Genomic DNA, 26,340 nt, shown 5'->3' with positions numbered 1-26,340 from the left:
CGACAAAGAATGGAAATATGAAGTGAAAATAAGGTCGTCAGCATATCACATTTAATTCGAATCGCAGTAACAGTGCAATACTCAGTACAGACCATAAATAAGTCTGATTATCACATGGCGTTTGAGATTCAAAGAGTAGAAATACTAAAAGTGGGAAAAATAAAAACATTTCATACATATTAAGCATTTAAGTTACACAACAGATGAAAACACTTCATAATGAGGCACTTAGGGCTGTGTTTCGCTTGTTTTTCATCTTCAGTGTGCATATCAGAGTGTATCAGTCATTACCATATCTTGTTTATTGCTGGAGCTCTTGTGATAGTCTGTAGCTCAGGGGAGCCTCCACAGTCAAACCCCAAGCGGAGTTAATGCCACACAAATCACATAGATTAAGCATCATCCATGGTTTACAAATCAGGTTTTATGAGCGCATGTAAGAAAGGCAAAAAGAAAGGCAATTAAAACAGTTGGGAGACAGTTCAGGGATGTCTCTTTATACGTGCACTTTTCCCATTTCTAACATTAGAAACCAGCATCTTGGCTGACTGGTAAGAGTCAGGGGAACAAGTAAAAGCAGAGATGACAATAAAAGAAGTGTCAATTTCAGCTCAGGACCAGTAAACATGAACCGGAGTGCTTTTACTGTGATCAGCGCCTCATTAGGAGGGTGTGACGCACAGGATGTGCACAGACACAGTGATGGATGAGCGGAAAACACCCTGCGGTATGCACGAGTGACCGGCGCGCAGAGGAAGTAACGGACAAACAGTTAATCCTCGCCTCCTCTGTGTCCCACCCACACACACAACAGGATGTGATGGGCAAATAAATGGCATGTATACCAAGTCATCTAAAAAGTAACTTCACGATTCATAGTCAGGTTTAAGTACAGTACAGATTTAGAAATGCCCGTAACTAAACACAAGTCAACCTAAAAAGGCAAAAGGTGTTTCTCCTTTAGAAAAGAGCTTCTCTAGGCTACGTGGAGCATCCCAAAGGATTAAATGCAACACATCCAAGAGCATGAGAGCTTCCAGGATGTAGCTCGAGAGAGAGAAAACAGGCGCTTGGAGCAGACTTTTAAAATAAGACCTCCATAAGGAGACTGTCTCTGAGCGACTGGCAGCTAGAGGAGCGACACGGCCTCCAGGTTCTCTTTGATGATCATGTCCATGACCACCTGGAAGACCACCTCGATGTTGGAGGTGTCGGTTGCCGTGGTGAAGTGGTGGTAGATGAGTTTGCTGGGGGTAGCGTTGAGAGAGACGAAGGTGGCGGCGATGAATCGGGCGGCAGAATCCACATCACAGTCGGCACCTGGAGCAGAGGGGGGGGGGGGGGGGGGGGGGGGTGAGACTATTACAATGCAACATCTGGCTCCTTTTTTAAAAACAACTGAAAGAGTGTTTTTCTTCAAAGACCTGTGAATCCCATCCGAGGAGCGTTGACAGATTGTGAAATAGCTCAGATAACTTGATAGAATAGTCTTCAGGATTTACACATTTGTTTTTAGGAGGAACATAAACACACAAATCAGATTCTGAATTCTTGTGAGGCTGATCCGTACAGTGTATCTTTTGTCACGATAATCCATTAACTGCCAGCTGCATCGGGGACAGTACGCATCACAGCAGCTGTCACACCCAAACACAAAGTAATGGGAGGTCATTAAAACTAAGCGGTGGTGGAAAAATAATTCAGATCCTTACGTAAAAAGTAAAGAAGCATTACATTTAAACTACTTGCTCCGCAGTAAAGTATCACGTGTGACTGATTAATTATTATATATGACATTATTAGATTCTTAAAAATGATGCAACCAGGTAAAGGTAACATTTTGCTGCATGTTGATAAGGCTAATGAATCTGCACTTTATCTTCTCATGAAGTCGTTTATTGATAGGATTCCCAACCTAGGGGTCTTGCCACTCCAAAGGGTCACAGAATAAGTCTGAGAGCTCGTGAAATGATTTTGTTTATTCTTTTTTTGTAAAATAATGGATAGGTTGAATACATCGAAATAAAACAATGTGAAAAGTTTATAGAATAAATCCCTTTTTGTTGGAACTGCTAACAAATCCTGGACGTCTGAAAAGTGACCAACTACAGGCAGTTGAAACACCTTTCAACACAAGGCAATTCAAAGTGCTTTACAAAAATGAAAGACATTAAGAGCATTAAGAAACATATTATAAAATGGCATTTCAAAACACTCATTTAAAAGCAAAGATATGAAATGGCATTTAAAAACACTCACGTAACAAGAATGCAAACCTACAGAAGCTCTTAGAGGCAAGCGTGTTTGTTTCTGGTGTAACATTTTATTTGTATAATGTAAGTTGTTCCCTCATCTCTGTTCCCTCAAAAGTACTGAAGAAAAGGGAAAACTGAACCTGAACATGTTGTAACGAGACAATGTTAGGATGGTCAATGTTTCTGTATTTGATCACATCCTGTTCAAACATTATACACCTGAACACATTTTGAACATGAAGTGTTGATGAGTGAACAGGAGTCGTCTGAGAGAGACTGGGAACTTCAAACGACAAAAGTTGAGAGCTTCTGTTTCAGACTAATCATATCTGAGGTCAGTGGGAGATGGACGCCTGCTCTTTGCCCGACCCAAGAGTTTTCACATTTATATTGACATTTGCATGAGAGCGGAGAGGACACAGCCCCTGTTGAGCCTACTGAGACCTGGGGAGTGAAATACTGAGGGGAGCGGATACTAACATCTCAAATAAGACACACTGGCAACTTCATTAGATATTGGCTACACATATACAAGTTAATGCAAGCCAATACACTAAATCTGATTCACGTTCTGCAGTTAGGGAAATGATAATGTTCAGTTTAAGGTCAAACTTTTTTAATAATGCTGATTCAACTATGTGTTTCTTACTGAGGTCTTATTAGTGACGATTTGTTGCACTGGTGTGTATTATATAAGACTGTTTCTAATATGCGTCCTCCTTCATGTTAGTGAATGACGTGGACAACACATTAGCCAAAATTAAACATCACTAATAAACAGTTCGATTAATACATAACTGATCATGTATCAAAATTGAACATTAGTATCTATTTAAAAAGGTATATGTTATGGCCGTGCTTTTGTATTGGATTTTACATTTAATTGTAAAAGCGCAGCTGATAAACGTGGTCAGTGTTGTGTTCATGTACTACACTTCCTTTTTACTGCAAATCTTTTTTATTTTGTATTAATAGATTAATTGTTCATTCTTTAAAATGTGCGTCCCGGTTACTCAAAGGCAAGACGATTGCATTTAATGTTTCTATTAGCCCAAAACCCAAATATATTCAGTTTGATAAAAAGCAGAGAAAAGAAGAAAATCGAAATGTTTCCGAGTCTGAATATAAAATGTACAATAAAAAAAAGCTGCTTTGAAATGTTTCTGTCATTTCACGAAGTCGATTGGTCGTTGCAGCTCTATTAATGTCCGACTCGTCTTTCACCACTGCGGCTTTATGTATGGTGTCTTATACATTGAAAACGGCCCAGCATCAGTCCATACATCAGTCCTACCTTTAAACTGTGGCAGGTAGAGCCGCAGATGTCGCCCGGAGTGTAAGATCTTGTCTTGAAAGAGGTCTATCTTGTTCATGAATAAAATCTGCAATTAAAAACACAATAAGCAAAAAACAATCAGATGCTTTGTCTCCAGTGGAAAAATAATAATCAATGCGGATGTATTAAGAAAATGTAAATGACTGAATGAAAAGTGACTCGCATCTTTGGCACTGCAATAACGAACTGAACAATAAAACCAATCGATCAGTTTACACTCACTCTTTACAGAAATGTTGCTAAACTGTGAAAATCAATGGCTGTGTTATCATCATCACCCCCCCCCCCCCCCCCTGTGATGATGGCGGATCAATGACCTCCCTCCACTCACCGGTGTGAAATCAATCACTCGTGTAGTAGCTACTACTCTAATACATCTCTGTCTTTCTGCTGTTTTTTTTAAATTCACCTTGATTTCGCTGCCACCACATTTCACAGGTACTTTTTGATCGTGAGTCAACCAATTAAAACTCCAGCCAAGTGTTGTCTTTCCGGCCCGTTTGATCACAAAAACGAGCACACAAAGAAGGGATAATAATGACGAGGGAAGGGGCAGGTGTACAGCGAACAGGATCCAGAGCCTCCCCTGGGTGTTTAATTACCGCTGACCAGCCGCAGTGAAGAGTTAATTGAGCTGGAGGTTACAAGTTTCCTTCCCACGTTAAAAAGGTAACATTAAACACTCTTGTTTAATGAGCCTGTTAGCCATGTTAACGTGCGGGCCCACACACAATCCCGCGCATAAACACGTCACACACAGACATTTAATTGCCCATTTGGCTCTAATGAAGCATAAAAAGAAAATCTTTGCGGTTAAAAATAAAACCGACTAAAAGAGATGATTTCTTATTGAGGTCTTAGTGATTTTCTGTTTCTTTGACAAAGCACCAAATGTAATTTACTCATCCTCACCAACTCAACATATCGTCACTGAAATTGCCGTTGTCATCAGAGACCGGGGGTTGCTTTTATGCAGAGAAATGGTGTTCAGTGACCGGCTTCTGGAAAAGTTGCTGAAAATGCTGCAGAGCTAATAACAGGTGGCACTCACATCAACATGAAGTGACTTGTATTTGAAGTGGGCTTTAAAGGCGAGTGAAGTGGAACAAATTGAGCTTGTTTCACGCTTGTTTTAATGTGATAATTTACCGGAAACAGAAACGGAAAATCACAGAGGGGAAAATGTCGCCTGGTTAAAGCTCACTAATTACAACTTGCTCTTTAATTACGAGTGACAGGGGAATCAGGGAAAAAGGGCTGGGCCCTGTGTGTGTGTGTGGAAACAGCATTTATCAAACACATTAGTGGTATTCTTGTCTCCTGGCGCCGTAGAGAACAAATGGGGAGCCACAAAGACAGTTTGCTAGTGTCGGCTCCACTCACCCATGATTTCAATCTAACAACTGAACTGTCAAACTGATCTGTTGTTCCCACCCTCTTCAGCTGGACCCTCTTTGTCTTCTGACTTTTAAAGTGGCAATAGACAAATGTTTTGCCTAAACTTATCATTATGAAGGAGCTGCACAATGCGCTGTATAACAATGACACCATGTGCCTTTAGATTGGTTCCCTATATGCCTTGCTTTCCTTATGCAGGTCTGTCTGCCCTGGAAAACAAAATGCAGGGTTTCATGGCAGCTTTGCTAACAAAACTACTACCACCAAAAGTTGCCAGATGTCGTCATTAAATGAATAACATTTATGCTTTCTTTGAAGAGGTCTGCTCTGCAGTGCAGGATGGTAATAAACACACTCTTACAGCTTCGGTACAGAACGACAAATGATCAGGAAGGGGAGACATCAGACTCTGACTTCTCTGTTACCAGTAGGTAACTCTCTCTATAATTCTTTTTGGATAGGCTCTTTTAGACAACATTTGTTTGACTGCATCTTTTCTCCTGAGGAGGAGGACATATGGAGATGAGTTTCTCACCATGGATGTGCTGCGGAAGAAAACGTTGTTGCAGATGGAGGAGAAGAGTTTCAAGCTCTCCTGAAGACGATTCTGCAGAGAAGAGAACACACTGTCAGACAGCAGCACAGCAGACGTCTGTTCATTCTAAAACCTTTTCTATGTAAGATAGAGCTTTATTGTCTCCCTTAGGAGAAATTTGTCTTGGGCATCGAGATAATAAACATAAAACATTCAGGTCAATCAGTCATAGATACAGAACAGAGATCACATATCACATGGCAAAGAAACAAACAAGAAACATACTTAAATAGTTAAATAATTAGCTGAGACTTGACAAGTGGTCTATGCTTTGCATGGAGAGTGTGAATATTTGTGACAGAGGGACAGCGTGTACCACAGAAGGGTCTTCCACCAGGGTCATGTCGTAACCGCTGAGCGACACCACGAACAGCACCGTCCTGACGTCCTCAAAACAACCAATCCACTTCCTCCGCTCAGTTCTCTGGCCTCCAACGTCGTACATCCTAAACAGAACAACAGAGTTTGATAGGTGCCCACAGAAAGAATAAATATAGACAAAGAAAGGAACTGAGCTGAATACATTGAAATCAAAATGCAGAGAAAGAGAGAGAAAAGTGTAGACAATTAAAATAGAAAATATCTGAAACGTTCATTGCGATTTATGGACATTGTAGAATAAAAAATAAAAAGTGAAGCCAGGGAAGGGGGGGTCATTGCACATTCAACAACCTTGCCCATCTTCTTACTTGACCTTGATATTGATCTTATCTACACACTTTTCTAAGTTTCTATTTGACCTACAATGGCATTGCTGTTGACTGCTTGAAAGGCACTAAATACTTTATTATCGCCTTCTAAAGCTGAGAAGGATAACATGTTAACAAAAAGTACTATTAAACATACTGAAGACACCATCATTTAGCTGAGGACAATATTCCCCGGAATTTTGCAACCCCAGGTCTTATCTGCATAACTACCGGAACATATGTGTGGGTGTGCAGGGTTACAGTCCCAAACCCTGCAGTGAGGAATATGACAAAAGTGGGCGATGGACATAAAATACCAAGAAAATGTATTATGAACTGGATAAACGGATTAAAGAATCAAGATGTAGAAAGAAGTGAACCAAAGGCAAGGTAACAGAAAAGCTGTGCATGTGCAGAGCAATAAGACAGAGCCACCGGGAGAATCTGGGCCCAGGTGCTGTTTAGGAAATTCTCCAATCAGGGACCTTTAAGAGAGTGAACACACACATATGCACACACACATGGGCACACAGCAGTGACTCTCACACTACAGGGAAGTCATTTGGTCAAAATACTCTTCAATATGAAATTCTAATTATATTTTTTTGTTTATTTTGGATGCATGATTGTTATTATTATTAAGAAAATGTATGTGTTTGTTAAGTTGTAAAACGTGTTTTATATATTTAAGTTATATGGGAGTGTGTCTGTATGTGTGGAAGTATGAGCCATGAAGTGTCATTGTTACTGACATGTCCTTTATCAGGATTCAATTTCCAGTGTACATCTGTGCTCTCTGTGTGTTCATGACCGCCCATACTGATGTTATAGTCCAGTGTAGTTCTGAGGGGTAACTCTAATCAATGACAGATTGTATTGGTTTCAGATAAGGTCAGATATTCCTAAAATCTGCCATTTGCACACACACACACACACACACACACACACACACACACACACACACACACACACACACACACACACACACACACACACACACACACACACACACACACACACACACACACACACACACACACACACACACACACACACACACACACACACACACACACACACCACACACACACACACACACACACACACACACACACACACACACACACACACACACACACACACACACACACACAACACACCACACCACACACAAGCACACACACACACACACAACACACACACACACACACACACACTCCTTTTCACCAAGACAATCACAACAAGGCAGCACAGAGAGCATAAAGGTCACCGTTCTCCAGAGGGGCGAGAGAGGAAAACACTACAGGAATAACACACAGAGAGAGACACACTGATCAGTTCATCCCCTTCACCCATTGTCAGAGCCAGATGTGCCATCTCCCACCTTTCATTTGAGCATCCATCGAGTTATTGCAGATGAACATGTGGAAACACAGATGCACTAAGAGAAAAACAAACAGCAAAGACAAGACAAGATAAGATTCCCCAAGGACATTTTCCACGGGAATAAAGCACGGCCCAGGACATGCAGCTGATGCTTCATTACACAAACCTACTCACAAGCACATGTGCACAATGTAACCCTAATAACACACACTCTCACAAGTGCTGCCTGCTTTGAAAGTAAACAGACAGATACACACTGACCACAATTTACTCCCAATGTTAGCTTCATATCTTATTTAGTCAAGTTCTGCTTCCAGCAACCTGGTTTTATATTTCAGATACAGAAAGGCAGAGGTGTGTACTCCTCAGCCAAAGTCACACATTTGGCTGAGGACTTGAAACACCCCGGAATTGCATACTGTCCTAATATTCATATTAAGTAAATCTGTAAATCTGATACAGGAGCTTAGTGTACGTACTAAACTGTCCCACAATAATAATATATTAGAACAAAAATCTAATTTCAGATAAGATCTTTGTACAGAATGCATGGATACCAAAATCGTGATGTCACATTACATTCACTCAGCCTTATTCAGTGTATCCCATGTCATACAAAGTCAGGTTTAGTTTCGTACACACTCTATTTCATGGAAGTCAAGAACAAAGCTGACGCACCAGAAGGGTTGTTATACAGAACCATCCAATCGGGGGAAGAGCAAAAACAAGGTCTTACTTGAGAAATGATTTCACTACCTTTCTCTGCTCTTCCTTTAATGAAGACATACTATCCAGACCTGATACAAATGATGCTATTGCAGCATCTACACTAACCTTTTTAGGAACCATTATTACAATAACTAAATGTGTTTACACTCATTACATTGGTTTGGTAACCCGTTATGATTGAAGGTAGAGGACTACAGTCTGTGTTTATGGGGCACATTCTGTATTATTATTCTCTTAATGAGAACTGATTTAGTTAACTGTACTCTAGAGATCAAAAGTATTTCAAACTTTGATCTAGTCTGTATAAATAAACACTTTCCCTAGCCTTACATCATCCTTTCTCTTCCATCCCCACTGGCCCTTCTTGCCCCATAATGTTCAACCTCATCTGCAGTGTTGTAATTGTAATTATCAGAGCAGTTGATGTTAATGATGCAGGAAAAGATCCAGATCGTTATTAAACTGGGGGGGGTCAAAGGTCAAACAGGAGGTCTGTATGCAAACTAGGCTGTGTCTGGGTTTAAAGTTGGGAGACTGTGTGCTTTTCTATGCGCACACACACATTTCTCATTTGCATGCACAGACACGCAAGCCTGCACACACAGAGGCTAGAAAGAGGATGGCTTGGGGACATCTCTTGTACTGTTGATTAAGTGTTTAAATAACGAGATCATGTCGGTCATTTGAAGCTGAGTGTGAAATATCCGTTTGTGTGTAAAAAATTGCAGTTGATTCCATTTTCAGAACAATATATGCATTCAAAACTGATTTTTTTTATAGTGAATAATGACACTGAACACCTGAGAGTATGTGCTTTAAATCACAGTTTTGATCTGCCTCACAGAGAATGACCCAGTCTCACGGCATTTCGATTTTAAAAGCAGTGTATTTCTATTGGTAGTGTGTTTCGTGCCTGCAACACGTCTTTTTGTCCGGTCGGGTACCAGAAGCTGTGTGGTTCATAAAAACATTTTCTCACTCAATATCTTACCCTAAGCCTAACCCGATCCCTTTTATTTTTAAATTGTATAATGTCTGAGTTTTTTTGCCGTCAGTGAGGAAAAGAAATGGCTCAGAGCCTCAGAATACTGAAATCTGTATTTTTCGTCATCTTTTTTTCCTTCTAATTTGTTATTATTTGGTGCAGGCACGAAACATACTACCAATATAAATACATTGCTTCTAAAATCGTTCTGTGTCAGAATACTTAAATCTGTATTTTTTAAATGTCTTTTTCCTTCTAATTTGTTATTATTTACATTGCTTTTAAAATCGTTCTGTGTGACACGAAAAAAATGGCGAAATCGTGTTGGTGAGCACGAATCAATAGATTAATTTCGTGACTATAACACGAAATGCCGTATACATATACATATACATATAGTACATACCGAACATACACATGCACCAATCACATGTAACCACAGAGATGACAAGAAGGAGAGATACAGAAAAGAAGGAAGGAGAGACGTAGAGCCAGTGGTCAGTTAGCTTAGCTTAGCACATACAGTAGAATGAGAGCAGGGGAAAGCAGCTAGCTTGGCTCTGTAAAGAAATCACCACTAAAGCTGACTTATTAACAAACAAAGATGTAAACACATTCTTCCTTAGTGCTTCTTGTCTTTATGCCTATGATCATTTATTCAGGTCTCTGCGCAGACAGTTAGCTTAGCTCAATCAAATAATGAAAAACAGGGGAAACAGTTAGCCCTGGTTCTTTCCAAAGGTAACAAAGATTATTATAATACAAAGGTAGTATATTTATAACATTTGCAGATCATATTTTACACCATTTGGATATAGTCAGGTTGGTTGTCTTCCTGTTTCCAGTCTTTGTGTTAAGCTAAGCTAACTGGCTGCTGGCTATGGCTTTTTAAATGTATGCTACTGTAAAGACATTGGAGAGTGGTGTCTATATTCTCAACTTAAATATATTTACTCAGCTGTTGCTTTCTAAACTTTCAATGAATGAAAAATGTTATATACTGATATATTTCAAAAGTCTTGTGTTAATTTATTAGTTTGTAAAAATATGTTCTGTCTATGTCTGAATGGTACGAATGTAGACTTGCTCGTTCTAACAAAGACTATCCATCTACTCATCTAAATCCCTTTAATATTGACATAATTACATTGACTTATGCTAAGCTCATCAATAACCCCAAGAACTTGATCTCTCCAAGTCACAGGCATGAACCTACACACACAAACACACTCTCATTGTGCTGTCTGACGATTAACTCCACCCAATTATTTATCTACTAATAATTCAGCAGATAAAAGGGTGTGTGAGGGGGAAAGCTCCATCCTGCCACCCCCCCCCCATTAGGACTGACACTGTCACCATGTGGTGACGTCACCATCACTATGTTTCACAAGAAAAACACAAAAACAAACTAATTTAAAAAAAGGCAAAACAGCCTCTAAGTGACTCAACAGTGACGCATGCAACAAGACTGCGAGGAACAAGCAACATTTATCTGCACAGCACAACAGCTACGGTTATCATCAAAGTGCTTGTATGCTGGTTAAACTTCTTTGACGTAAAATACTTCCAAGGTTGAAATCCAATATATGGCATTAAATGCAAAAACTCCCACAAAGGCAGCAGCATCTAGAGATGTATTAGAAGTATTTAGATGAGACACAAATGCCCCAGACTGAAGACATCTGCTGACAAACCGCCTCGCTCTACAAAGTTTATATGCTAAACAGAGATCTTATGAAAATCTGAGGTAATGTGATTTGTTCTTATAATTCCATATAATATGTCATGTGTAGCGCGGATGAAGGACAGGTTGTTATTGTTCCAGAGGAGAGGTGCTCCTCAGGTAGACATTACTTAGAAAGAGAAAGAAAGTAATCTGCTTTTCAAGGAGTGATAGACTCACACATGATGAAATGTGAGCAGTGCTGAATGTGTCCTTGTTAACCCTCCATGGACCATTAGTCTTCCAATAAAACCAGTGTTTGGAAAATCACCCACAATCCTTCATGCTGCGGCTTTGAGCCAACACTCTAAAAACCAACCCATTATTTCCACGTCACCACGGACCACTAATGTTAAGTGTAAAATTGTCACCAAATACCTGCAGAACTAATGACGTTCTTAGTGCTAATTAACAAATGTTGAAATGCCAACACTTTAAATTATGATGCTGAACATTGCAAAAATCAGCACGTCAACATGATCATTGTGAGCATGTTAGCATGCTGACGATAGCATTTTATCTCAAAGCGGAAATGTGTCTAAGTACACCTCCGAGGAAAACTGATTTTCATGTAGGGATTTAATGAAGGGAATTAGCCCAAATATCTGAATCGCTTCCTCAATTGCATGTTCTGAAAATGTAATATAACACGGAACAGCAACTTGTTTTGGTTATTCTTTTGTGTACAGAATTTCCCCAAATCTCCTTTTTTCCAGTTACTTAATTTCACAGGTTTCATTAAAGTGGACCTATCATGCTATATTTAAATGATATATTGTAGGGCCATACCTATATAAGGTATATTTATACGTTTCTGTTTTCAAAATACCAAACAGATCATGCATTTTAGCCATGCCTCATTTCGCTCTATGTGCTGTTTGCTGTCTACAGGGCTGATCTCTGTGAGCTGCAGCTGACCACGCCCCCCTGCAGGAGAGGGGAGACGTGCTCTGATCAGCTGCTGGGCTGTCAGAAGAGGGGGAGAAAAAGAGATCTCCGTCCTCCGTGTTTTATTATATAGAGTCGTTATTCATTTGTTTTAAAGCTCAATAAATAACAAAGAAGACCTTTGACCGGCACTTTTCTAATTTTGTCCGGAAGATTGAAACTTTAACGGACATCTTGACCGGCGAAAGAAACTGAAACTGAAACTCTGCCGCACGGTCCCCTCGTTCCTTGGAAGAGGCGGAGAGGTGGGTGTTTGTCATCTGCTGGTGGACTAACCGGAGAGAATTACAGTGCTTGCCTCGACGGGGAGGGATTGCATTGAATTAAAGCAGCGGGAGCAAACGCTTGCCTCGGGGAGGGAGAAAAAAAGCCACAGTGGAGAATAAACAGAAGGGTAACCATGGTAACTATGGGCGGGAAGTCTTCTTTGCTGCTTTTGTGGCAGACTACAGCGCCACTTACAGGCCTGGCATATGTACTACAGCGTCTCCAGCGCTTTCGAGCGGCAATGGCCGTCTGTGGCCCAACCCCACATTCCCCTGATAGGTGGAGAGTTGGCCCAATAGCCGTAGCGCCACTGTCCTGACGTCAGGACAGTGTTCAAATCTGGATCAGTCTGTATCAGATCCGTTGCAGCCCCTTTTTTAGAGATTTGGGTATGGAGGAAAATAGAGAGGGTTGTGTTTTCTGACACTTGGTGATTTCCCTGGAACACCAGGGACACATATTCATGTAGAAAAGATGTACAAAAGTGCATTTTGCATGATAGGTCCCCTTTAAATTAAAAGTGAATTTTTGGTAAAAGTATTTGAAGCAGTAGAGAAAAAATATTTGAGCTCATGTAACAACTATTACAGAGTGGTGTAATGTAATTAAGTACATTTACTCAAGTACTATACTTAAGTAAATAATGGAGGTACTTGTACTTTACTTAAGTATTTTAACATTATGCTACTTTTACTATACTATCATTTTTAGGGAAATGTTGCACTTTTTACTCCACAACATTTATCTTACATATTTATTTACTAGATACTTTGCCGATTTAAGGTTATTAATACAAAATCAACACACATTATATTAAATGCATAGGTTAAGCTACCCAGTCCTTTATAAAGTAATTACAATAAACCTCACCTTTACCAAGTGCAACATTGAAGTGATGAACCATAAATGCACAACTAATTTGTATAATATAATTAGAAAAGATCTGGTGCTCAAAATGGCTATTTTTACTTATGGTACTTAAAGTACTTTTTATTGCTTATACTTTTCAACTTTTGATTTAGTACAATTTTAAATGCAGGACTTTTACTTGTAACTGAATATTTTTACATGGTAGTAGTGCTATTTTTACTTCAGTAAATAATCTTTTACTGAAGTGCTTTTATGTATATGTCTGTACAAATAATCTACTGGTACAAAATAAGCCTCATCAACATCAGTTGTTTTAGGGGCTTTGTCTTTGATCCTGGTCGGCTCTATCAGGCTGCCGAGAAATCAAGTTCATTCATATCCATCGCCATGTCACGACCATCTGCATTTTTCAGGAAATGAGTTCAGTCTTTGGAGGATTAGAACAAATTGGTATTATGTGACAGCGGCTCATTGATCAAAGATGAATATGGTCACCTCACATCAGTCTCAGGGGCTCAGATTCCTGCCCTCTGCTTCTCCACTGATAAGAGTTTTGAATGAGTGTGTGTGCAGTCTGCGGTTGAGTGTAAAGCCAGATGATAGGTGCAATATTGACGTATTGAATGAAGGCGCCATCTTCATCTCACATCTCGCGCCTATCACATGGCTGTAGACGCAGATAAGAGTGTCACGGCTAAACAGGTGAAGTAAATTGGTAGGACAGGCGCTTCTGGAGAAGTCAAGTGCAGACCTGACAGCAGCTGCTCTTATTATGCGGTGATAGGTACATTTATTCAACATTATTACCTCTTATTAAAGAGTGATAGGTGTCTACCTGAAAATGAGATGGTTGACTTTGAACTGGGTCTCTATCACGCCTGTGGTCCTCAGTCGTACTCGCAGAACGTCCGTCTCTGTGGGCACGTAATCTGGAGACGTGATGCGGGTCAGGTTCTCAAAGAAACTACCAGACGAAGAAGAGGAGGAGGCAGAGAGAGGGAGACAGATGAGAAACAAGGGGGGGAGAGGAAGAAGCATTTAATAACCTGCAGTTAAAACTTGAGATCAAAAGAGAATAACATCAGGAATGCAGATGTGTAGACTCGCCCTTTTGTGTGTGTGTTTGTTTGTGTGTGTTAGTGTTTGTTTGTGTGTGTGGCCATCAGCTGCCATGTGGCGGGTGGAGCATGCGGTGATAAGGCTGGAGCCCCAGGGGGTGCAGCGGCTCATCATGATGAATATTCACACTGCGGTTTACCATAATAACACACCGAGGCTAAGCTTTCCAACACAGATTAGCTATTAAGACAGCTAGTGTAATCAACTGTATCGTGTGTGCCCTCAGTGAAAAGTGAGTGAGCGAGCCACACACACACACACACACACACACACACACACACACACACCACACACACACACAACACCACACACACACACACACACACACACACACACACACACACACACACCACACACACACACACACACACACACACACACACACACACACACACACACACACACACACACACACACACACACACACACACACACACACACACACACACACACACACACACACACACACACACACACACACACACACACACACACACACACACACACACACACACACACACACATCACACACACACACACACACACACACACACATCACACACACACACACACACACACACACACACACACACACACACACACACACACACACACACACACACACACACACACACACACACACACACACACCTCCACCTACGTGAACTGACAGTGACATTCTCGACTAGTCACCCTGAATCAGTTTCTTGGGAAGCTACTCACATCCTGCTGTTTAAAAAACACACTGCCTGCTGTACGAAGAGCAAGTTTCTGTTTTGGAATTGTGTCTTTGTGAGGACCTTTCTGAGTTTACTGTAAGAGACAGGTCATTTTTTGTTTGGGTACATTTTGACTAGTATTACAGTATTTTTGGTCACCAATTTTGGTGACCAAAAAAATACAGAGTGCAAAACGAGCTTTTTTTTTTTTTTAAATCAACAATGCAAAGACAACAAACAATGTATTGTGCAGCCCTAATCACAACCCTAATGAGTAAAGAAAGTAAACAATTTTACTTTATCTTCCAAACACACATATAATCATCAGCATCTATACTTGATAATAGTCCTCACAACCGTGTGTGTGTGTGTGTGTGTGTGTGTGTGTGTGTGTGTGTGTGTGTGTGTGTGTGTGTGTGTGTGTGTGTGTGTGTGTGTGTGTGTGTGTGTGTGTGTGTGTATGTGTGTGTGTGTGTGTCTGAGGAGAGACGAGGATGATGATGATGTATGGTGGTTCTCAGTGTGAACAGGGGAGCCTGTCGGTGTAGATAACCCCAGAGTGGAGGCCTCTCGCTGGGGTAGAGGATGAGAACAGACGGCCTCCTGGTGGGTCCCAGCTCTGCCTTACTTCTGAATCACACACGCCACCCCCCCCTGATGTACACTTGTTTCTTATTTTCATCTTCATCCTCACTTCTTTACTTTCATGCCTGCAGATTGTTTCTTAAATGTGCAGAGTTAAAGGGGCTGTATTATGCTGATTGTTAGGTTCATATTTGTATTTTGTTCCTCTACTGTGACATGTTTACATGATTTAATGTTCAAAAAGCTCTTTATTCTTCTCATACTGCCTGTGCTGCAGCACCTCTTTTCACCCTCTGTCTGAAACCAGAGCCCAGTCTGCTCTGATTGGTTAGTTGGCCGGCTCTGTTGTGATTGGTCAACTGCTTAGAGATGTCCCGCCCCATAGCCTATCACGTAGAATTAGTTGAAGCACTAGCCAATAGAAGCTCTAATGTTACATAGTGATGTCACTTTGTTACTGAGGTGAAACAAATGTAGATGTTTCAGGCAGAGGTGTGTGGGAGAGAAACTCCCTCTGGAGGGAACACAGGGATGTTAGCCTTTGCAGACCATTTACATGCACACAAACTTGTATAACAAAGTACAGGAAATAAAATAAATAAAAAGCTAAATAGGGAACCTTTAAACATTTCACAAATGTCCTCTAAGTTTGACCTCTCATATGCACACATTCAAAACCAACTAATGTGTGTATTTTAAAAGGTGTTACATGGATGTATAAAATACCCGTGGAGGTACATGTAATTACACTCTACTTGGGTTTTTCTCCCTCCCTCTTTCCTTTCCACTCTCCAGAGCTCTGATTCCCAGTGACAGCGAGCACACGGCTGAACATCGGCTGCTAAGTTCTGCTAATTGGACCCCTGCATGTCCTTGGAACAGCGTGAGTGTGAGCAGAGTACTCACTACAGCGCAGAGTCATTGAGCTCGTACTCGTATCCCCGGGCCGCCGCCGCCCTCACCCCCTGGTCGGCCAGCAGATAGGACAGGGCGTGGTCAAGGAAAGGAAACAGCACCTGTTCTTCGTCAAAACACCGCCCACACGACAGGACAGAGTGGGCGTGGACCTGCGAGGAGAGAAGGAGATATGGATGGATGCACAGGGAGGAGCGAGGCAGGATGAAAAAAAGGACGTGAAAGAGGACAGAAAAGTTTAAGAAGCTTGTTCTCGAGACTTGGTAATAAGTACAGATGCACACATAAAAGGATAAGCACACAAATACATGTTAAAGCACATACACAAACACACACACGCCCTGGTGACATTTAATAGAGGAAACACTGTGTGTCATCATGGCTGAGTGGGTGGACAGTGTATGAGTTCTAAAACTCTGACAAAAAAGTTAAAATCAAATCTAACCTCACAATTAATCCACCCACCACTATCCATCTAACTTTCTGATCTGTGTGTGTGTGTGTGTGTGTGTGTGTGTGTGTGTGTGTGTGTGTGTGTGTGTGTGTGTGTGTGTGTGTGTGTGTTGCCAGATGCAGTAGCTGTGCCTGCAGTGCTGAGATGCTGCCCTCTAGTGGAGAATGTGGTGAAGTGCAGGAAAACCAGCAGCATTAAACTCAAGATATATTTGAACAGAAGAGGATCAGTATGAGAAAGAAAAATAGAAAAGGGCAGATTAAAGGACATTTGTAATAAAGTAGAAAAGGCCAGGAGTGCGGCCTTACCTTGTTCCTGCTGTTAGCCAGGTTGATCCGCAGGACGCCCATACCGTGGAGGACGAACTTCATGGAGGTCAGGAGGTTATCCAGTACAGCAGGCTGCCAAACATCAATGCATTAAGTTCATGAAAAAAAATAACATTCTGACTAAAGCTGGATTTGCCATATCACACACAAACACTGTTTAATCAAACTATACATTGGGGGCTTGTTGTATTATTCTTGATTCACAGAAACAGACCCTTTTTAATAGTGGTGGGTTTGTTGACTCTACTAAAGCCTGACTTAAGTTTGTCTTATTATTGCATTTCCCCCCTAAGTGTTTTCCTGTTGATTGTTTGTACTGCCCTACCAACGCACAGGAAAATAACCATTACAAAAAATAAAGGTTAGATGAGAAGATTGATAGAACTCTCAGATGTGCACGTTTAATATGACGCGGGCAGGAGTTCGAGTCTGACCCGCAGCCTTTTGTTGCATGTGGCAGATCCCACATTATCGCAATGTCCTGTGTAACAGTCCAGCCATGGATCCTTTACATGTAATTAACCTCTTTTTATCCCCATTTCCTGTCTATGTCTCTACTCTGTCAAATAAAAGGCAAAGGTGCCAAAAAACAAAGCTCCAAAAAAAAAAAAAACTTTATAGCTAAAGCTTTAATAATTGTTTTTAAATGCCAAATAACTCATTATTCCAATGTAGGTATCATTTTAATAATCAAATGTAAGCTGGCTGGCCTAGAACATATACTTACACAAAGATGTAATTACCTTAGTTTTTCCTTCTGCATCTAACATTGTTAAAGTTTGCAGTAATGTGTATACATATAAAGTATATGTATGTTTATGTGCAGCATTGTTTGAATGAGTGTGCGAGTGTCTCATCACACCCCATGGAGCAGCTAGCAAGTGTTATTGAGAACGTAGATGAGTTAAAGTGTGGTGTAACTCCCAAAAATTAAACTCATAACTCCGTTTTAGAGCTTGGAAAACTTGAGTGATTGAGCAGAATAACTTCAGCAGAGAGTTGGGATGTGTGTGTGTGTGTGTGTGTGTGTGTGTGTGTGTGTGTGTGTGTTTGTGTGTGTGTGTGTGTATGTGTGTGTGTGTGTGTGTTATAATCCTGCCGGCCAAAGATAAGCTCCACATTCCGTCAGGATTCTGTCACGGTCTGGTCGCTCTTCTGTGTGTGTGTGTGTGTGTGTGTGTGTGTGTGTGTGTGTGTGTGTGTGTGTGTGTGTGTGTGTGTGTGTGTGTGTGTGTGTGTGTCCGGTTTGAGATGTGTTGCTCTCCCAGTGAGATGTGTGAGATGAGATAACTCAGAGAGGTGACGGGGCTTCATCTTAAGGGGAAAGCCGTCTGACAGCGCTGCATTGATTTGTATCAGGAATAAGCTGCTCTGTGTATTTGTACCTCATCATCACTGTATTCCACTAAGATATACAAATGCATGTAACACTAGATTAGTTAGATCATAATAGCAGCATTGTTAGAGTGGTACGAACATTAAATAGAATAATTTTATGGTGCAGTTTCTATGATTTATGACAAAAAAACATCAGTAAGTGCAGGCAGTTGGCGATATAGGGGTGATGGCACCCACTGTGAATGTTATCAGCCTATTTAAAGTAAATGATCAGTTGATTCCCCTCCACAGGGTCACATTGCACATTTGCACCCACCAGTAGGCCAAGAGGTGCAAAGCCAGCAATTTGAAAAGGGTCCCAGTTTGGTTTTCAGTTACGTGGGTAGGTTTATTCACGAAAACAGATTGTGTTTGCTTCGACTGACAAAAATACCTTCAATCTGCGTTATCTCCATTTTGCAATTGATCGATTAAGTGGTATTAGCTTTATCAAGCATTATATTCAAAAATACATGTATCAAGGGCTGGCTACATACATACTACATAAAACAGAAAGAAAATATTATTGTCTGTCAAGTTTTTTTTGTTTCAACAAAAAAGAAGGCAGCATTTGCTGTAATTCAACACATGAGCTGGGCATCACAACACAAACACAGCCACTCAATGATCATATTTATTGCCAACTATTCTCATATTCAAGTTTAAAAGATTGTTTTTGCAGCACTAATTTAAAAGAAAATACAGTAAACACATCCCCAAAATGTTGCATGAAGTTTGAACCAACTTAGCAAAATTGGATCATCACAAAGGTGAAATGTATTGGATTTGTTGAATTGGTTGCTATTATACAGGTGTTCAAATTAAATAAGTACAGCTATAAGTACAGGTGTATAGCTGTTGTTCTCTCCCTATATCTTTCGCCCAGTCCTTCACCTTTGACCTCCTTATCAATTGTTTCCAGGTTCCTCCCTCTGTGACTCAAGGCTTACTCTAGTTTTGTGTTGACAGTAAAGTAGGGAGGCAGAGGGAGGAGGTTTGTGTGTGACAAACTACAAATCAGCTTGTAATGGCTGCACACACACACACACACACACACACACACACACACACACACACACACACACACACACACACACACACACACACACACACACACACACACACAGCACACACACACACACACACACACACACACACACACACACACCACACACACACACACACACAAACACACACACACCACACACACACACACACACCCACAACACACACACACACACAGCCACACACACACACACACACACACCACACACACACACACACACACACACACATCACACACACACACACACACACACACAGCACACACACACATCACACACTACACAGCACACACACACACACACACACACACACACACACACACCATCACACACACACACACACTTTATGGTAATCTTAATCCACCATCATCTATTCTTCATCTCTATGTAAAAGTACATTTAAAAAGACACCGTTTTCACCTGTGTGTGTGTGTGTGTCTGTGTGTGTGTGTCTGTGTGTTTTGCAGGAAGTCCAACAGACAGAAAATCTCACCTCTCCCTAACTTTGGTTTCCTGCTGACTAGTAATACTCCCACCACCATTACACCACAGTTTAGACTGTGGGAACTAAATGGAGAATACAACTCCCATTACCACAGCGTAATCTCTAAATCCCTCCAGATAAACTGAACTATTGTTTTAGCCCAGTTTACTGTTTGGATCGGCTCCCTCCACTCACAAACCAACAGCCAATAGCGGTTGTCTTATGATGAAGTGGTTGCAACAAAAACACAACAAAGAATGCGGCTGAACTCGGGATGGCCTGATGTTTAATCATTAACCCCAGACTGTTGTGCTAATATTGTGTAACTAAGTGTGTGTGTGTGTGTGTGTGTGTGTGTGTGTGTGTGTGTGTGTGTGTGTTGTTGACAAAGGCGTGTGATTGGAAAAGAATGAAGGGAAAATCTCAGCCTATCCAGAGTAAATACAACACCATGGCCTCAGGCTGCAAATAAAGGAGGGATGAGACAAAGCGGAGCCCCTCTCCTCTCCAGCTCCTCTCAGACAGGCGGCCCTGTCAGGGTCCTAATGCAATACAAACTCGCATGGCCACAAAAGACCAGAGAGAGAAATAAAGAGGAGGATTTTCCTGCTGTGCCTTCAGGGGAACTAGAGAGTGGAAAGCGAGGAGCAGGAAACGTGTATCCAGATGTTTACTGCAGCACTGGTGAACACAGACGCTTGGTGAAGACAGCGAGATAGGAACAAACAGACATTGTGTGAGTGTGTTTGCTGTGGGAGGTTGGGATGGTCAGGTTTGTGGGTTAGTGTCTTTTTTTCCAAAGTAAGGGCGTCACCTGAGAACAAAGGCAACGCCAACTGACAGCATGTTCAACAAAAGAGATTTGACTAGTGGTATTAACCTCATGGTGTTACGCGTGTGCATGCTTGCACATGTAAAATACATTTGTGTACGAAACACAATGATGTTCTAAATCTATATGGCATAGATTTTTTTACTTTATAAATCAGTTTTTTATATGTATCTGTATAGATATATTATTAAAAAAAAAACACAGGAAATAATTTGTGTATTTACTTAAAAGGGGCCCTGTTATGCTTTTTGTGGTCTTTTTGCAAAGCCCAATAAAATGATGAATTAAATGGAGCATGAGGCTTGTGTTGATAGGAGTGAACTGCAGACAAGGTGACTGTTATGAGAAGTGAGAGCAGAGAGGGAGTCTTTAATATCTAGGAATGCACTAAGGCATCCCAGCTGCCTGTACAAACAACTGGGACCTCCATATTTCATATGAGTGCGAGTTTGCGCGTAATCCTGACCAATGAGATACTGCCAAGGTTTTGACTTAGTTTGACAGTGTTTTGGACCTAAATTATCACACACACGAACGCCAGAAATCTGTCAAAAGCTTGTTCTTTTTGAGTTAAAGTGGACCTATCATGCAAAATGCACTTTTGTACGTCTTTTATACATGAATATGTGTCCCCGGTGTTCCAGGGAACTCACCAAGTGTCAGAAAACACAACCCTCTCTATTTTCCTCCATACCCAAATCTCTCAAACAGGGGCTGCAACGGATCTGATACAGACTGATCCAGATTTGAACACTTCTATGTCGTCACAGAAGTGGCACTACGGCTATTGGGCCAACTCTCCACCTATCAGGGGAATGTGGGGTTGGGCCACGGCCGGTCATTGCCGCTCGAAAGCGCTGGAGACGCTGTAGTACATATGCCAGGCCTGTAAGTGGCGCTGTAGTCTGCCACAAAAGCAGCGAAGAAGACTTCCCGCGCATAGTTACCATGGTTACCCTTCTGTTTATTCTCCGCTGTGGCTTTTTTTCTCCCTCCCCGAGGCAAGCGTTTGCTCCCGCTGCTTTAATTCAATGCAATCCCTCCCCGTCGAGGCAAGCACTGTAATTCTCTCCGGTTAGTCCACCAGCAGATGACAAACACCCACCTCTCCGCCTCTTCCAAGGAACGAGGGGACCGTGCGGCAGAGTTTCAGTTTCAGTTTCTTTCGCCGGTCAAGATGTCCGTTAAAGTGCCGGTCAAAGGTCTTCTTTGTTATTTATTGAGCTTTAACCTGTTAAGCCCTGAGCCTGTTTTTCAGGTCTCAGGCTCGAAAATGACATTCCCAGAACAAATGACCATATCTTCCCTTCTAAAAGGGTTAAATTAATAATCTTTTTTCTCAAAGTAATGATAAACCTGTGAGTTGGATGTAGAAAAGTCAGAATCAATATAGATGTTTTTTATTTTAAAGAAAATTCAGATTTTACATAGTAAAAAACTGTAAATTATAGTGTCCGTCCAAAACTTCTTTTTTACTTATAGTGAAAACCACCCTTGGATGATGGGTTAGTAGACTAAGGAAGCTTTAGGAATCCAAAGTACAATATATAATAAGTACCCTGTATCAAGATTGATGCAAAACAAGTGACATTTGACCTTTTTAGAGAGATTTAGCAAAAAGAAACCACTTCTGGGGTCATTTGGGTGGATTTTCCATATCTCTGGCCCCACTTGCTCGATTTTGATGGTTGACACCTCTTTCTGACCGTTAGAGCCAATAGAATCGAAGGGGGGTCCCCCACACACACACGTTGTGAAGAGAAAAGGTGGGGGCTTCGCACATGTAATTTTCAATCAGAGTGAACCTGTCTCTAGCTTTGACATCTGGAAACGGAAAAGCAGGTTTATTGCTTATGGAATCGGATTATCAGAAATCATTTCAAAGGGACACAAACACATTAGATTAACCTATGGATTAACTTCAGCAGCATTTTTATCGTTTTAATGCCATTGAAGACCACTTTGGAGAGACTACAGAGCCAAGGTAAAAATGTTAGCATTTTTAGCTACCTAGCGTCACCTGTTTTGATGTCCGTTTTTGCTTATAACGTCGCAAATACGAATAATTCAGTGGTAATGTCGGTGTCAATCGATTCTGTGTCACCTCACGATGTGAATCGATGTGTTAGATGTGGTGAAAAGATAAATAATAAGGTTTTGTGAGTGATTTTCGGTGCAGTAAGGTGTTAGCATTTTTCGCTCGTTGCTAATTCAGAGGCTCAGTGTTAGCATTGTGGGTTTTCTTTAAAAAAAAAAAAAGAAATGATCAGTTAGATGAGTTTCTTCCCGTTACATGGATATAAAACATTCATAGTTTTATTAAATGAACATGCCCTCAGACACTGTTTCCTGCAAGATGTTGCGGCAGTACCCCGGTACCGGGGTCTCTCGGGCTTAACAGGTTAAAACAAATGAATAACGACTCTATAGGCCTATAATAATATAATAAAACACAGAGGACGGAGATCTATTTTTCTCCCCCTCTTCTGACTTCATCAGAGCACGGCTCCCCTCTCCTGCAGGGGGGCGTGGTCAGCTGCAGCTCACAGAATCAGCCCCGTGCAAAAACAGTGCTGGAGAACAGCTAATAGAGCGAAATGAGGCATGGCTAAAATGCATGATCTGTTTGGTATTTTGAAAACAGAAACATATAAATATACCTTATATAGGTATGGCCCTACAATATATCATTTAAATATAGCATAATAGGTCTCCTTTAATAAAGTCATTTTGGTTCTGGATGAACTCCAGAGTGAATTAAGCCTTGGAAGGTTCAAACTCCATCATCTATATCTATAATGTTAGCCTTGCCAGTGTATTCCAGTGACAGGGCTGTTATTATAGTGCCGGTATCTACAGCCTGCTGACGATAGAAAAAAAGGCCTTTTCCTGTCATCAAATACTAATTTTGTGTATAACAGAAAGTAAGAGGCTCGGAGAGAAAAAGAGGAAAAAAGATACAGAATAGTAAATAGGAAAGGGAAGAGAGGGAGAGTAAAACATGGTGTGAGGCTAAAGGAGGGGGATGTGGAAAAAGATAAGCCTTCAATAAAAACAAGCTGATGGTGTGAAGCTTCTGTGTGTGTGTGTGTGTGTGTGTGTGTGTGTGTGTGTGTGTGTGTGTGTGTGTGTGTGTGTGTTTCCATTATCCCCACCCCACCCCAGCCCCTAGTAGGCCTACAACGCAGGAATTTGGCTTCCAGTTGCTCTCACACACACAGAAAGAAGAGCAGATGTGAGCCAAACCACTGCATACCAACTTGGATCTGACCCGGGTATCCAGAGTAATCTCCGTCCCCACACAGGAAGCAAACATCGCCTCGTGTATCATCTCATCTCCTGTTCTTCTCAATCTTTAGATTTGATTTCACCTGTAATAAAGCGCTGCTGTGTCTGCAGTATAAAACACACCCTCCTCACTTCCTCTGTTGGAGTCAGGTGACTGAACTTGTTAGCTGAGGTGAGACCAAGTCATAGTTTTGCCCTCAAGTCCCAAAATTACCAAGTCCTTAACTTAAGATTTCAAGTCCTAACCAAATGATGGAGTCTCCTTCCTTCTGCAATTTCTACTCCTTCTACGTTTCTCAGTAATGTACGTTTAGTTCTTCAAGTGTCGACTTGCTAGTAGTTAGTAAAGCAATGTTATTTGGTACTGCCAATGAATTGATTTGTGGCAAACTTATTAAATAACATCCTTTCATATATTTTGGCCTGTGGAGGTATCAAGTACTTTCAGGTCTAAATGCTCGATTCCATGTGAAGCTGAAGTTATTGGTGTTAGAGTTGAGTTGCAGGTCATATTTGGGTTTGTCAAGTTGAGACTGAAGTCATCCGATTTGTCATCCAGTCTGACTCAAGTCAACGCTCTGCTATGTGATAATGACATCGTTACTTCCCTTTAAAAGCTAAGAGACAAATGTGATTGTTTATCCAGCTCTTCTTCTGGAAACCAACCACACTGTATGCTAATAGACTGTTATCTGATAAACAAAACAACATCACAGAGAGTGGACCAGTCTATTAAGTGTGTGTGTGTGTGTGTGTGTGTGTGTGTGTGTGTGTGTGTGTGTGTGTGTGTGTGTTTCCAACCTTGAAGCTGATGAGCTCTTGCTTGGTGAATCCATTACTGTGGATGATCTTCATCTGTTTCACCAAAGTGCTTTTACCGCTTTCTGCTGCCCCTGGAGGAGGTTGAAAATAATGGGTTAACTGTGTTTACTTAGATAAATCCAAATAAAGTTGCATTTACTATCATTTATCTTTTTGTAATCAAATGTGGTCCGTTTTAAACATGGAATCTGTATTGGTTTAAATAGAAAAGTGGCTCCTGAGGAACCATAATTAATAATTAAACTTTAGTATCACTTTCAACATTTTTTTTAATGATGCCAATCACTGAAAAGATATCCCGTGATGGATTCCAAATGCAGGTTTCAGCCCTTCACCTTATGTCTCAGGTGAGTTCTATGATCAGGGTGTGCAGCCTCACCTAGTAGCAGGATTTTAACCACATTCATCTCCCGCTTGGCGCCCTCGTACAGCTCTCTGTCTATCTTGGCACTGAGTATCCTCGCCTTCTTCTGATCCTCTGTGACTTCGGTACCGAGGCACAGTCCCATCCTGAGAAACTCATCTCCTCCCCCGGCCTGAGAGGAAAAACAAAAGCAGGGATTCCAGAACCGAGCTACCGGAGTGTGTTTCTAAAGGCTGCATGCTCCGAGTAAACCGCAGGGTGACTGTTAACTCTGGGAAGGAAGAAAAGTTCAGGCCATCTCCGAAACATCCTCAAAACTCGAAGCTAGAGTTGGGGCTCAAACCGTCCGGACGAAAGTGATTTTAAGCATCGCTCCAAGTTCCGTGTCAGTGGCAGAATGTTCTGGGTGGGAGGTTTTTCAGTCCTGAGCCGTGAAAACACCGCTGTGTCATGTCACTGCGCTTCAAATCTGCCCTACCGCCTTGGCAGAGACCCCAGTTTCTCGAGAGCCTCCTCCTCCCGCACCGCCGCACAGATGGAAAACTTTTCGGACTTCCCTGGGAAGTGACGTGCCGGGACAAAACTGCTGAGTGGGCAACTTCACCTGTGCATGAGGAGAAAACTAACTAACTAAAAGTATGGAAAGTAACTGAAAACATTCAACAAATAACATTGTTCGTAGTTAAAAGTGACTTTCTTTCACACACATAACATATTCTCAATGTATACATTATCATATACAGTATGACCTACGTGTTGACCTGCTCAGGTTACAGGTGTGCATTTATGGCGGGATTTAGTGTG

At 41.3% G+C, this 26,340-nt stretch overlaps 1 protein-coding gene across 1 annotated transcript; it reads right to left on the bottom strand.

The window, feature by feature from the left end:
• Positions 1-29: 29 nt before the first annotated feature.
• gnav1 (guanine nucleotide binding protein (G protein) alpha v1) lies at positions 30-26,078 on the bottom strand. The gene is made up of 9 exons (XM_034120486.1): positions 25,552-26,078; positions 25,152-25,243; positions 17,285-17,377; positions 16,514-16,674; positions 14,020-14,148; positions 5,901-6,030; positions 5,525-5,596; positions 3,550-3,637; positions 30-1,320 (listed from the first exon to the last, which is right to left on the bottom strand). Exons 1-9 carry the CDS (start codon positions 25,679-25,681, stop codon positions 1,130-1,132), a joined length of 1,086 nt encoding a protein of 361 aa, XP_033976377.1. The 5' UTR covers positions 25,682-26,078; the 3' UTR covers positions 30-1,129.
• Between the last annotated feature and the right edge of the window lie 262 nt (positions 26,079-26,340).

This window comes from Trematomus bernacchii, unplaced genomic scaffold (genome assembly GCF_902827165.1).
Source record: "Trematomus bernacchii unplaced genomic scaffold, fTreBer1.1, whole genome shotgun sequence".
Classification (NCBI taxonomy): Eukaryota; Metazoa; Chordata; class Actinopteri; order Perciformes; family Nototheniidae; genus Trematomus; species Trematomus bernacchii.
This window is presented reverse-complemented; position numbering and strand designations above follow the sequence as displayed.